General features: G+C 50.0%; 1 protein-coding gene across 2 annotated transcripts; it reads right to left on the bottom strand.

Moving 5' to 3' along the window:
* Positions 1 to 11: 11 nt before the first annotated feature.
* On the bottom strand, positions 12 to 12606 carry LOC124244037 (WD repeat-containing protein 91-like). Of its 2 annotated transcripts, XM_046670255.1 has the most exons (9): positions 12332 to 12606; positions 9994 to 10093; positions 8629 to 8784; positions 6651 to 6844; positions 5725 to 5875; positions 4280 to 4374; positions 3954 to 4122; positions 1736 to 1844; positions 12 to 1040 (listed from the first exon to the last, which is right to left on the bottom strand). In XM_046670255.1, the coding sequence occupies exons 1-9, from the start codon at positions 12349 to 12351 to the stop codon at positions 850 to 852; spliced, it is 1185 nt and encodes a 394-aa protein (XP_046526211.1). In that variant the 5' UTR covers positions 12352 to 12606; the 3' UTR covers positions 12 to 849. The 2 variants fall into 2 exon arrangements, with proteins under 2 accessions (XP_046526211.1, XP_046526213.1); XM_046670257.1 differs by lacking the exons at positions 8629 to 8784; positions 9994 to 10093; positions 12332 to 12606 and adding an exon at positions 7552 to 8102.
* Between the last annotated feature and the right edge of the window lie 1309 nt (positions 12607 to 13915).

The following is a 13915-nucleotide window of genomic DNA, read 5'->3' as shown; positions in this document are numbered from 1 at the left end:
TATCTGTATATATACACACACACATACACACACAATAGAATATTATTCAGTCATAAAAACAAATGAAATCTTGCAACTTGTGACAACATGGATGGACCTCGAGGGCATTATTCTAAGTGAAATAAGTCAGACGGTTCTGCCCTGGTGCAGCAAGAGTGGTGGCCACAGGGTCCAAATTCCCTGCTAAGCCACATAGGAGATCTCTGTGAAACTTGTTAGGGCCCTTTTGGCTGGAAATTAGAAAAGTGTAACTCAAAACATGGGAGATGGGATTTATTGGTTCTTGTAACTAGGAAGGAAGGATACCGGGAGAACTTACAAAACCATAGAAGGAATCCTATGAACAAAGGATGATACAGGTAGATAGTATAAAATCCAAAAGGTCCAGGAGAGCATACATGAACAGCAAGTCTGTCTCCCACCTCTGTCTGCCCCACCCTGTAGAAAATCTACAAGGGGGCACTTAGTTTTACCTTTTCCCCCAGCTTCCTTTTTACAATTCTTGACTCTGCTCAGGCCTATGCAGCTACCCCTGGCAAACTTGAGACATCCATGCTGTGACCATCCAACAATCACGCTCACGGCAGCACAACCTGGCCCCAAATCCGGACCCCACCGCTCCATCTACAGTGGGATGAGTCACTTTGCTACAACAAGGAGGAAGGATGTGGGTACTCCTCTTTCATAAGAATGGCCAATGCACACTGAACTCATCTAAATCTTACAAAGATCCCCTCAGATTGGTCACTTTTATTATCCCTGTTTTACAGACAACAAAACAGGGTAGAGAGAGGCTCAAGGTCAGAGCTAGTAAAAGCTATGGTCAGGATTTAAACCCAGCCCATCATGCTATTCTGGTGCGCTCTGGAATCTCAGATGCCTGAGCCAGAGGGAGGGAAGTTCCTGATCCAGACCCTGCTCACCCACCTTCCCGTCCTCGCCGATGCTGTACACGGTGTTCTCGTCGTAGCTGAACTCCACCGAGTAGACCTCCCCGCAGTGGGCCCTCCAGCTCATCGCGCACTCGTGCTGCTGCATATCTGAGGCAACAGACGCCACTAAGATTCCCGCCCGGGCCCTGGGGAGGCATCTGCCCATGACAGGAGGCACCTGCCGAAGAGGCCAGGCTGCCCCTGAGCCTCACAAGCAGCTTCTTTCCCTAGGTCATAAGTAAGGTTCAGCAATCCCTGGGCAGAGCCCGTATGTCTAGGAGGACACACAAGTCCTTCCTAGGAGGCCTCTGTAACTTCCCACCAGGGCACCCTGGGGATCTGTTAAAGACACAGTCACTAGTCCCATCCCAGACCCTCCGACTCTGGGTCTCCTGGGACAGGCGCAGCATGAACATATTTAAACAGCACGCCAGATGATTCCAGTGCACACTGTTGTAATGCTTTTATGTTATAATCAACTAGCCGCACCAAGAGGACAGGACAGCATTACTCTCATGTGTCCTCTTGTCCTCTTGGATCTCACTTAGGCCTGAGGACTCAGATGGAACAGCTCAAGACAGATGGGCTGCTAAGCTCCACCCCTCCTGCGTCCACTGAAACTGACCATGTGCAAGGTGATTACAGAGGGTGTTCTGGAAACAGCAGACCCTGACCAAAGTTAATCTCTATTATGAGCATCTTGAATTGGGTTTGCTAGCCTATAGTCCAGCGGGAAAAACCCAGCTCTCTTCCCTGGGCCATTTAAGGAGGGGACCAGGATTGCCACGAGCACACTTGCTTACCAAACAGCCGGATGACGCCGTCAGCCGCCCCTGTGACCAGCAAGTTTCCATTGTGATTGAAGGCTGTGCAGTTGATAGCAATGGGCTCTGGATCCAGGGAGAACTGGAGCTAGCAAAAAACAAATAAATTAATTAATTAAAAAATTTAATGGAATAATAAGCCAAAATTCAAGACAGTTCTCTCTGATAGGAGGTAGGAGACAGAGATTGGGGAGGGGCACACAAAAAATACTGGTAATGTTTCATTTTTAAACTGTCGTGGTATATAGGTGCTTATTTTACTGCTTTTCTTCTCATTATACCATATATCTATGATTCCAATATTCTCCTGTATGTATTCAATATTTACTTTGTAATTTTAAAATAACAAGTGAACATAAATTACAAATCATAGTAAGTGCCTTGAGGAAAACAGCAAGATTAAGAAGGACCTAATTAAACTGAGTTGTATACAGGAAAGCTTCTAAGAGATGCGGGAGGACAGATGTCTGCCAGACAGAGTGGGCTAAGAACCCTCTGGAGAGGGGACAGCATGCAGGAAGGGCCTGCGGTGCAGGATGAGAAGGGCAGGAAGTACCAGGAGGCTGGAGCGTGGGGAGGAGTGGACCATGCAGGGCCTGAGGGAATTCGGATGGGAAACCTGGCAGAGCAGGAAGGAGAATGACGTGCTACACTGTCTGCCTACCCCTGGCGGGGGGTGGGGTGGGGAGTACAGGGTGTGGTGGCCACAGTAGGAGGTCCTGCAGCTGTCCGCTGAGGGGCGCTAGAGAGCAGGTCTAGGGTGTGTCCCTGTAAGTGCATGGATGTGGTCAGACTGGAAACACATCTTGGAGGTGGAACTGACAACGTTTGCTCATGGATTGATTGTGCAGGGTGAGGGAGAAGGATGGGCCTAGAAAGGCACAGTTTCTCAGTGGGACGCATTTGCCAAGATGAGGAAAACGAGAGGAGGAACAGGCGTGGTGGGGCGCGGGGGTCAAGAATTCGGGTGTGGCCCTGATGGGCTAGAGACACCTGTGAGACTTCCGGATGGGAATTTACACCATTTCTAGCTACCGGCAGATGCAGTGAGGGGCAAACTGAACACTCAGAACACAGCCCACCTGTAAGACAGGGACCCTTCAAGTGTCCAGCAACATCAGGAAACAATCTGTTTAACTTAAGGCCACACCACTTCTGAGCACCAAAACTAACTTTAATAAGAAACATCACTGCCTTTTAAAGAGGTGACTTTAAACATCATTTAATCTCCCTAGGCCTTCGGGTCACAGCTGCAAGCATCTACTGTTCTGGGTGGGAACAGGTCCTCAGCTCCTGAGGAAGGTGGGCCACGTGGCCCCATGAGCAAGCTTTCACACGGCTGTCACTTCTCAAGAATACGCATGTGTCCTCACTACTTCTAGCTGCTGCTATAATTTTTAAGCAATTCTAAGTTAACAGGGAGTCAGAAGGAGATTCCAGTTGTCTCCTAAAAAATCAACCACTTGAACGCACGATATTAAGTGAAAGAAGCCAATCTGAAAAGGCTGTGTGATTCCAACTAGATGATATTCTGGAAGAAGCAAGACTATGGAGACAGTACAAAGATCCGCAGCTGCCAGGGGTAGGCAGGAGGAGGGATGAAGAGGTGAAGCAGAGAGGATTATTAGGGCAGTGAAAATTCGCTGTATGATATTATCATGGGGGATACGTGTCATTACACATTTGTCCAAACCCACAGAATGTTCAAAGCAAGAGTGAACCCTAATGTAAACCGTGGACTTTGGGTCACTATGACAAGTCAGTGCAGATGCATCAAGTGTAACAAATGTATCACACTCCGGTGGGCTGTGCACAGTGGGGGAGGCTGTGCACATGAAGGCGCAGGGCCTACCCAGGAAATCTCTGTGCTTTCCTCTCAGTTTTGCTGTGAACTTAAAACTGCTCAAAAATAAATGAAGTCTTTACAGATAAACAAAAATATAAATTTTTTTTTTAAATAGCCACAGGGGCCCTCTAATAGGCTGTGTGTGACTTCTCAGTTTGTGGCACAATTCTGAATGACTTAGGTTGCTAGCAATCTGCCCAAACAGGGTAGGACTCCTTTTCAACACTTCAACTCTCAAATTTCCTGACAAATCAAAACCTGAGGAAACCAAAGCAAAGAGAGTGAAAAGACTCAGAAGTAGAGTCTGGGAGGGTGACAGCCCCAGGGAGACCCCAGGGGCAGGGCCCGTACCTGCTGCTTCATGGTTTTCGTGTCCCACAGCAACAGCTTGCCAGGAACCTGGTTAGTGCCCTTGCTGCCGATGTCCAGGGCCGAGAAGTCCCCCTGAGAAGTGAGGCTCAGAGCCGCAGCCGAACAGATGAAAGAGGCCCCACTGGGGCTGCACGCAAGAGACAGGATTCTGCAACACACGTGGGGCTGGTCAGCACTGCACCCGCCACAGAAGAAGGATGAGCTATGCCTCTGAGGCTGGGCCCTGCTACAGGAGACAGGGCAAGAGGCTCAGCAAAGGACCAGGCCCACAGGGCACAGTGAGTGGGGGCCGGCCAACAGCTCACCTGGGCATATCATCGTGGATAGTGATTTCACAGAGATTCTTCTTGGCTTCCGTCTCATAAAGGCGCACTGTCCCCACGCCACTGCCCAGCAAGAGCTGGAACGAGAAAGGGTGGGAGGTGTGAAGAACAGCCCGGGGTCAGGCTGGTCAGGCAGGACCACTGTGGGCCAGGCCCCCTCTTGTGAGGGACCAGTCTGGGCAGGCTGCAGGGGTGAGGCCCCGGCACTTCTCCAGGTAGATCAGTGAAATCTGGCTAAAAAAGACCTCCTTGAAATCTAATAAAGACATGAGAGCTGATCTTGAACACAAGCAGAATCACAAAAGAAATCTGGATGGCAGAGGGGCATCACCTCAGATGTGCAGTAGTGGGAATGTTCTAGCTGACTAAAGAAGACCCTCTGATCTGCCCTCCTTTTCTTTCCGTTTGAAATCCCAGATGTTCCAGACCTTCCCTCTCGCTCCTGACTTCCCCCACCACCTCCCTAGGTTACGGCCCTGGTGCTCCCCGGGCCTGGGTCACTGCCCCGTGTGCGTGTTCTGGAGACAGCTTCAGCTTGGGCCTGTGGAGGCCTCTAGAAAAAGCAGAAGCAGCTCTCCTTGCCTTCAGGAATTTGTGATTTAATGGTGAAAAGCTTCAAAGGTAATAACGAGTACCGCCAGAAGAAAGCACCAGAGGCAGGTCTGAGGGTGTTCCCAGGAGCGTCACCCACGTTATGACCTCGGCATTCACTGGGCAAATCACACTGGTGTGGGGAAGCTCCTGCAGATAATTCCTGCAGCTGTCAGAAATTACAAAAAAATAAGGTTTTCCCCATGTGGGGCCTGTTATGATCCCCTCAAAATGAACACAACGAAAGAAAAAAACTATAAATCAACTTTGCCTGCTTAACTACAGATCCTATCGCAAATATTAAAGTCCAGAAGGAGGAAGACTCTCCTAACACGACTGCGTTAGACCTGTAACGAGACAGGACACCACCCACAGCTGAAGCTGCTTCCCTCGGGGCTGGCACAGCGAGAGGTCTCAGCAGCAGGTGGGAGCCGCTGAGAATGTTTGTGGTGGGTTGTTAGAAACGCGGACAGACGACAGGAGCTAATGGGGGAGAACAGGAAGTTAGCGGGTCCCTCCCAGGGCAGATAGAGAGGGGACCAGACCACCACAGGTAGGAAGATGGCCTGTGCCGTCTGACCGGAGAGCTTTCTCCAGGCCCCACCGCAGTCTAATTTCAATTCTTGTGAGTCCAGTACCCTCCCTGTCGCCCCCAGACAGAAGCCTGCTGAGACAGTCTTGGATGTGTGGTCCCCAAACTCCCAATGAGAGAGAGAAGGGAGGCAGCCTAGCTTGGCTGCTTCAACTCAGCCTGTGGTGCCAGAGGCGATGGTGGAGAGCCCTGGGGAATTTGTCACTTAGACCGCAGAGCGAGCACGAGGCAAGACGTTACTCACCAGCCTGTCCCGCTTGGTGGCCCACTCTAGAGAGAGCAGCGGCGACTTGGAGATGGAGGACGCTTTGGTCTGCATGATGGGATTGAAGGACCACACCTTGATGACCCCGTCTACGTCTAAGCTGGCGACCCTCCTCCCCGAGCAGTCCACTCTAAGGCCAAAGAAAGAGGGAAGCTGGTAGCATCCTTGCCTCAGTCGGCCACCTCCTCAGCTAACATCCAGGTGATGGCTGTTCTGACTTGCCAATTGTTTTAAAAAATAATCGCCAATTGCCTACACACCAAGGATAGGCATGGACGATTTCCAGAAATATTCACTCACTCATTTGTCCAAGAACTACCTATGAAGCAGCCACTGTCTGCCGAGCCCTGTGGGTAACCCTGGGGACAGGACAGTGGGCAAGATGTCCCCGGCCCCATGCTCAGCACTCGCAGGCTCTGGAGACTGAGAGCCTCCAGCCTCACAGCTCCGGAGCCCATCAGGGCTGTCAAAGCAAGGAACCCACCGACCCTCTGTCCACCCCAGGAGGGTCTGTTCATGAAAGGGCAGGTTTTTACCATGTAAAATATTTACCATGTCAAATATTTACCTGAAAGTACCCACATAAAGCAAATTAAAGTTGAGTGAGTCTGAGAGGGTTAAATAAGAGGTAACTTGTTCCTAAAGCTCAGACTCCCATGGTTAGAAAGGATGGAGAGGTTTACCAGGCCAACAGCAGCTCTGAGCAGGACCCCCGATGACAGCTGCCGTGCCCTCCTCTGACTGTTCAGGGGTGACCACGGTCCTTTTGGGACCATCCCACCATCTGTACCTCTGTTCTCCCCCATCCTCCTGCCTGCCACACCTTCACAGGCACAGCCCGAAAAGACCAGCCCTCACCCCGGTCAGTGTACTCCCTGGTGGGCCTCGCCCCCACCCGAACCCACCTGCAGTGCATGATGGAGGAGTGGTGCTCTCCGTACTCCTCCTGGCCCAGCACAGTGAATGGCTGCTCGGGGTGGACCCCTCCGCCGTCAGGGCCTGCTGTGGAGGCCCGTGTCAGCGTCTCCGCCGCCTCCACGTGGAGCTCTGGGCAGGGCTCTCCCTCTGGGCCACTGGCTTCAGGCTTCTTCTCTGCACACTGTGCAAAACAAAGTGGGACAAGTCACTGTGACGGGTCTGCTCTGGGCTCGGCCTCACCTCCTCCAGGGACACACAATGGGATATCCAGAACACTAGGCCACAGCACAATGAGGGAGGTCTTGTGGTCTCAGAGCCTAGAGGAGAGCTCTGAACTGCCAGAACAGTGCCCACTCACCCCCGGAAAGGCAGGGGCCCGCTTCACCGACGGCCCCTTTCTAGAGACCCTGCACCTCACATAGGCCCTGCTAAGGGAGGAGGGGTCACCGGCGCCCCTCCCTGTCAGGGCTGATGGGGCTCAGGATACACAGTGCCTACACAGGCCAATTACAACAGAAGCCAGTTAGTGAGTGCCTACTGTGTGTCCCATGCCGTGTGAGTATGAGTGATTCTCTCACTTAATCCTCCCCAAAACCATCTGAGATCCCATCATTAACGCCATTGTACAGCCGTGGAAACTAAGACAGAAAGCTGCAGAAGGTCAGTAACTTGCCCAAGGTCACGAGCTGCAAGGGGTAGGATGTGGATGTGAAGCCGGGTCAATCAGAGGTAAGCCCGGCCCTCACGAGTACTCCACTATGCCAACCAGCACCTCCTCCTGGGAGGGGGTGACTGAGAGGCTGAGGCCACGGGCCAGGCATAGACATGGCCACCCAAGGACAGCAGCGGAGCAGAGCAAGGCCAGACGCTAGAGGGCACCCCACATACCCTGCCACCCCGGGGTCCGCAGCTGCCCTGGTCTCCGCCTCCTGGTGCACTAAGTGGTGGCCGCCACATCACTATCTGCTCACCCAGACATAACCCAGGCCGGGGCATCAGCCAACCTCCGCCACCCTGTGGCTCCTGATGCTCCTCTGGGTCACAGGAAGAGCAGTTCTATGGTAAAAAATAGAGCACAGAGACCTTGGAGCTCAGAAAGGAGCCTTATGGGAGGGGCTGAGCTCAGGTGCATCTTTAATCCTGCAGGGCCTGCCAGAACAGAAGGATCTGAGATGGGAGTGTCAGGGTCTACTACCATCAAAGCAGAACCACTACAGGGCTGGGCAGGGGCAGAAATGCCTTTAAAATAGGCAAGTAGCCCCAATTAGGAGATAAATGATCAACAAGGTGGCACACACAAGAGACACAGGCAGTAAATCCCTTGGGCTTGTTGTCTTCAATCCAGAGCATCTGATACAATGGAGGCAGCTTATGCTACCAGGAAGAACAGACCCTGAGCTATGTTCAGCAGCAAGGGGAGGCTCAGGGGCAGCATGGCAAGGGCCTGGGTTGCCGTATGACACTGTGTGGGCACTTGGCCTTCAGGGCCGCCACTTTAGCAGATGGGCCTCAGGCGGTGCAGGAAGACAGGCTCCTGTGATCAAGCAAGTCTTGGGGATTCTGGGTTAAACCAAGGGAAACAAGTGTCTCTCTGCCAAGACTGAGAGCGTGCGGCATGCTGCTATTAACATGCACAGTTAACTTTTGGGGAGGACGCTGTATGCAAGGGGTCCCAAACCAATTCAATCACAGAACCCACATTGTGGGAACACTTTCAGTTGGCATCTTATGGCCCCAATTAGGGAAATATTATATTGGGAAAAGGGACCATGGAGGAGCCAGGCAAAATATCAGCAAAACAGCCAAAGCACAAGCAATTAGACCCACTTAGGCAAAACCACGCTCTACACAGCAGCAGAAATCAAGAGAGGTGAGAGCAGGCCCTGCACGCCCCCTCCATTTCCCACGGCCCTCCACAGTAGCCACGTGCTGTCCGCGTGGCGGGCGTGAGAGGCCAAGCCATACCTGCAGAGTCAGAGAGAGCAGCTCCTTCCTCTCCTTGCCGTGATCCTGCAGGTGCTGCTGCCGGTGCTGCGACCAGCTGGACTCCCCTGTGGCCAGCCCGCTGAAGAGGCTCTTCCTGTCCTTGGGCCCACACGCCGGCTCCTTCCCCTTAGCGGTCTAGAGGGAGAGACAGTAGGCTGGGAAGTCTCTTGCCATTTGTGCCCAGGCCATGACACCGGGCCAGGAGGGAGCAGGAGCCCAGGGGTAGCGTCTCCACCCACAGCTCCCGGGTAAGGGTCCCCTGGCTGTGCTGAGCAGGGAGTTAAAATGTTACCATCTCAGCTGGTGGGCAAGGGCAAGAGTGAAACACGAGCAGTCTGGACCCCTCCTCTCTGTTCTCTAGTCCCCGTCACGAGAAGACAGGTCACCTGCACCCCTCAGCCTGCCACAGCTGTCACCTGGAGGTAGACAGACATCTATCTCCTTCATCTGATCGGAACAATTCCCTTTAGTTACGGGGCAGGAGACCAGCACTTACTAAGTGATGAGTATGAGGCAGGTCAGGCCCTACGCTTGGTGTTAGAAACATTATCAACTGTATGTTTGGGCAATACAAAGAAATATATATTTATGCAACATACAACCTGGGGGGAAAAAGGAACACAAGACCCTCTCTTGTTTTGGGCCAAGTGTATGACTAAGCCAGCTGATGTAACAAATATTGAGGTATTTGGAAATGATCACTAGGCAACCAAAAATTCTTAACAGAAATTATTGAAAATTCAAGCAACTTGGAGCAAGATAAACTGGACAGGAAAGAAACTGGCATCTTCTGGCTCTTTTTCGTAACAAGAGTGATAAGGTCAACCAAGGTTATAGCAAATGTATTAATAACCCCTACTCTGCCCCCATGGAGAGAAATTTCTTAATCTAGAGCCTTCTTAACAGGAGCTGTCACCTCAGCACCTTTCCAGATTCTCTGGCTGGCCTTTTTCCAACTTTATTCCCACAAACTGTGATGGTCAACACTGCCTCCCCCATCCTTTGTTTTACACTCTTAGCAAAGGGATATGAAACGAACAGCCACTCAGGCTTGAGACCAACCTCCTCACAAGCCATCTCTACACAAGACCTAAGTCAAGAGAATAAACTCAACCACAGTCTGCTTGTTGCTTTCTAGTTCTTTTACTTGTTTTTTTTTTGTTAACACTAAACAACTCAAACTGATTAACATAGATTCCTTGGGACCTTGGAGCCATGTGAACAGTTAAGAAAGGAAATTTTAAAGGATGATCAGTTTACCTGGAGCCTAACTGTGGCTGACCTACAGGGTATTTGTTATTTTTGTTTTTCTGACCAAGGCAACCTCCAGTGGCATCTACTTACGCTTATAATAGATGTTTCTTCTAGAGAGAGTATTTGATTCTCTGAATTTCGGCTTATTTTGGGAGAAGTAGGATTCTTAGTCAAGCCCAAAGAAATAAACCTAAGAAGAAAACCAACAACAATCACAATGATAGCACCAATATATATTACTCATTGAATGTTTACCATCTATAAGGCACCATGCTAAGAACCTCACAAACATTCCGTTAAAGAGGAAGACATGATTTTAACATGAGGAACTGAAGCTTAGAGAGGTTGTTATTTGGTCTACACTGGGAGAACTTATTAGAGCAGGAATTCACACCCAGATCTGACAGGAAACCCCATGCTCTGAGAAACCTGAAGAAAGCAATACTATGAAGGGAGCACTTGGAAGAAAGTGATGCTGAATAGAAAAGATAAGAAGAAATGTCATAATCCTGGAGCTAAATAACATAACTAAGACAAGGCCCTCTCTTTGTGCTTCTGGCCATTCTTGAGAGGTATCCCATGGTCCATGGAACATTGAAGAGGTTCCACAGTTTTAGAAACTGGAAGAAGACTTCTCTTACCTTCCCAGAAGCAAAAGGTGGTCAAGACAACTGATGACAGAGAGGTCATCTTTATGTAACCACGGCGTCCCTCACATGGTCCCCAGGGGGGCCGTGCTCACTCCCTGGGATGTGACCGCAGGGTGCCAGCCCTCATTACATAAATCCATTGAGTCCTCCCCATATCTACTCATCCAGAGGGCAAATTAGACTGAAGAATTCCACAGGGGTAGCTAAACTTATGTTAGACAAAATAGACTTTAAGCCAAAGAATGTAATAAGAGACAAAGAAGGTCATTATATAATGATAAAGGGGTCAATCCAATGAGAGGATATAACATTTGTAAATATTTATGCACCTGAAATAGGAGCACCTAGGTATATAAGGCAAATATTACTGAAGGGAGAAACAGGCAGCAATACAATAAGATTAGGAGACTTTAATACCCCACTTTCAATAATGGAGAGATCATCTAGACAGAAAATCAAAGGGAAACATTGTACTTAACCTATACATTAGATCAGATGAACTTAATGAACATTTACAGCACAGTCCATCCAAAAGTAGCAGAATACACATTCTTCTCAAGTGCACATAGCACATTCTCCAGGACATATCATATGTTAGACCACAAAACAAGTCTTAATAAATTTAAGAAGACTGGAAGCATATCAAGCATCACAATGGAATAAAACTAGAAATCAATTCCAAGAAGAAAACTAAGAAATTCATAAATATGTGGAGATTAAACAACAGCATACTCATGTATCAATTCCCCTACATTATACTCAGCACATGTGGGGTTAAAACGAAAAAACTCTTTCCCTGCTTACTCCCTGGCTCCAAAAGCCACTATCGCCATGAAGACAAACAGCCAAGGTTACCTACCTGCAAATTTCCTTATCAACTCCTCCTCCCTGCATACAGCCTCCCAAGGCTGAATACAGGCTAGTGGGAAAGCTATGACCAGCAAGGCCACTGACTCCAACCCCACCCCCCACCCCCCACCCCCTACATCTACAAGCAGCCACACTTCTCATAAATCTTTAAAACCCCTTGCTTCCCCTCTTTCAGGGAGTTGAAATGAAATGCGACAAATTTGAGGACTCACTCTCATCTCCTGGCTGCTGTCACCCAAAAATAGAAACCCTTTCCTTGCCATAAGCCTGGTGTTTCAGTTTTTACTTGGCCCCTCTTGTGTGGAAGGTTAGGAAGCTATGTTTGTAGGTGGTAACAGGTTCAGCATTTTTCATCTTTTGCCTGAAGAAAACTATACACACACACCCAAACCCAAAAATCTTAAAAACTCTAAAAACTAAACAGCTTATAATTCTCCTTTTTCTGAGGATATCTTACTTTCCAGACAGAAAAATGATCCTCAGACAAAATGTAAAAGCAAACGTGGGTCTCCTGGCTCTGCCATTTTACCAGACTAGAGAAACACAGAGCTGAGCAGAACAGCTATATCTGGGTTGTAAACAATATAGACGTGGAAAAGGACTCGGGTTACAAAATAGACATGAAAACAGGTTAGTCGTAAGGCATGAGCACATACAGTCTTTTCCTCTTCGAAGTTCATTACTGTTACTATGCTGTTCACGCTACACACATGACTTATAATATGAACCTCGCATCTGGTTTTCAGAGACTCTTACAGCCCCCAAATCCCCAACACTGACTCCCTGGTGACACACGCTCCTCTGACATCAGTGCTTTCCAGTACTGATCAGCCCTCCACTGCCACTACCCTATCTCACACACGAGAAGCAGAAGCACTTCCCAAGCAGCAAGATTGTTCAGAACAAACCTTCTGGCGCAGAACTTCATTTTCTTCTTGAACCTGGCTGGTCCTCTGGCATTCCGCGTCGAAGTTCAGGATCACGGGGACTGGTGCACAAGGTTAAAGAGTAAGCCTGCCTGTGAAACGATTAAAAGTCCTTCCCAAACTCCTGACACAGCAGCCACATCCTTGAACACGAGACGCGGGGAAGAGAGAACAGACTCGGTGCTGTGGGCTCTTCACGGCTTTACGAAAAGTCTCTCCCCCGATGCTGGGCCTGGCCTGATTTCATTCAGACAGACTCACAGGCACATGACAATCTGCCCAGCCAGCCCACAGAGAGGACATAAATCCAAACCTGAATGGTTTTTGCCAAATACCAGCAGTAAACAGCCAGAATACAGTGGGCTTCACAGCCAGTCTAAGCTTTAGCCACATTCGGCTAAAAGTGAGCCCGGCAGCCAGTGGCTCTGCAGGCAGACGGCCAGCTGCTCTACCAGCTGGGCAGGAGGGCTGGCCACACGCCACCCCATGAACATCCACATTCTGGGTCAGGGTGTCCGTCTTTCCCAACCATCTCAGACAGCTTCAGTCAGGAGGGGCACACAGCAGGCAGGGCCTCAGTGCTGAGGAAGAGACTGTGGCTGGAATGAGTGTGGCCTGGTTTGCAGGGCACTGTCTTCTACTGATAAGATCTGGAGTGACATTTCCAATTTCCCTAGAGGTCCCATGTAGTCTTGACATAACCATCTCTGGGATGAGCCCCCTGCTAGTTTCTATTGAAAGCCCTCAGCATGAAGAGCAGCAAGAGGGAGAGAAACAGATAAACCTGGAATGAGCAAGTGGAATCCATGATCACCCACAACATGGAAGGAAAGGGCACGCTTCCTACTGCCCCCAGAAGACGGTCCTCTCGGAGGCCAAACGGCCTCTGGGGGTGGGCCTCCACACGCCCAATTTATCAGTGCCTCACCAGGCAGCCCCATTCAAACCAGACTCCCTTCTCCTCCCCTAGACTTCTAGCCTAGAGCATGAGCAACAGAGGATGCCCTGGTCTCGGCCTGGGGATCGCAGGCTTTCCAGGACAAAATGGTAGATATGGCAGGCTGTAAATTATTTACGTTCTCTCTCAAGTATCCACACATCTATTCTTAAAGCTGCTCTGTTTTCTGCAAAGTTGAAGAACACTGAGGTCACCATCACAGGGAGGAAGTTCCAGCCCAAGAAGTGTTCTCACCTGCTACCCAACCCCAACAAAGGCAAGCGATCTCCCGCAGGGCACAGGGCATGCCCAGAGAGGGTGCTCTGGAGGCTGGCAGTTTCACTAAAAGCAGCTGCCTACCAACCCCTGTGTCAGTTCTGGGTGAGGGCTCCTCTCAGAGCCCAACACTAACACCCCACTGCCATGACAGTCCCTGTCCCCGGGCACAGCTATTACTTCAGCAGCAGAGCATCAGCTCTGAGACCTACGATTCCCTGGCTGACTGACAAAAATAACCACAATCTGTGCAGCTCCTCACAAGACAATGATCCTTGGGCATTTTGCACAGAAATGACTACATTGAGAGCAGCAGCCACTGATCACACTGTCTAGATGCCTCAGACTGGGCC

The sequence above is a fragment of the Equus quagga genome, chromosome 8, assembly GCF_021613505.1.
Source record: "Equus quagga isolate Etosha38 chromosome 8, UCLA_HA_Equagga_1.0, whole genome shotgun sequence".
Taxonomy (NCBI): domain Eukaryota; kingdom Metazoa; phylum Chordata; class Mammalia; order Perissodactyla; family Equidae; genus Equus; species Equus quagga.
Note: the sequence above shows the minus strand (reverse complement) of the source record. Positions and strands in the feature narration are given on the sequence as shown.

Bases quoted from the DNA above. Each gene is read 5' to 3' on its own strand.
- LOC124244037 (XM_046670255.1), bottom strand. From the start codon at position 12,351: ATGAAGTTCTGCGCCAGAAG. The intron at 10,094-12,331 runs GTTTGTTCTGAA...TTTTCTTCTTAG, and splicing joins ATGAAGTTCTGCGCCAGAAG to GTTTATTTCTTTGGGCTTGA. The intron at 8,785-9,993 runs GTAAGTAGATGC...CTCTCCCTCTAG, and splicing joins AAGAAACATCTATTATAAGC to ACCGCTAAGGGGAAGGAGCC.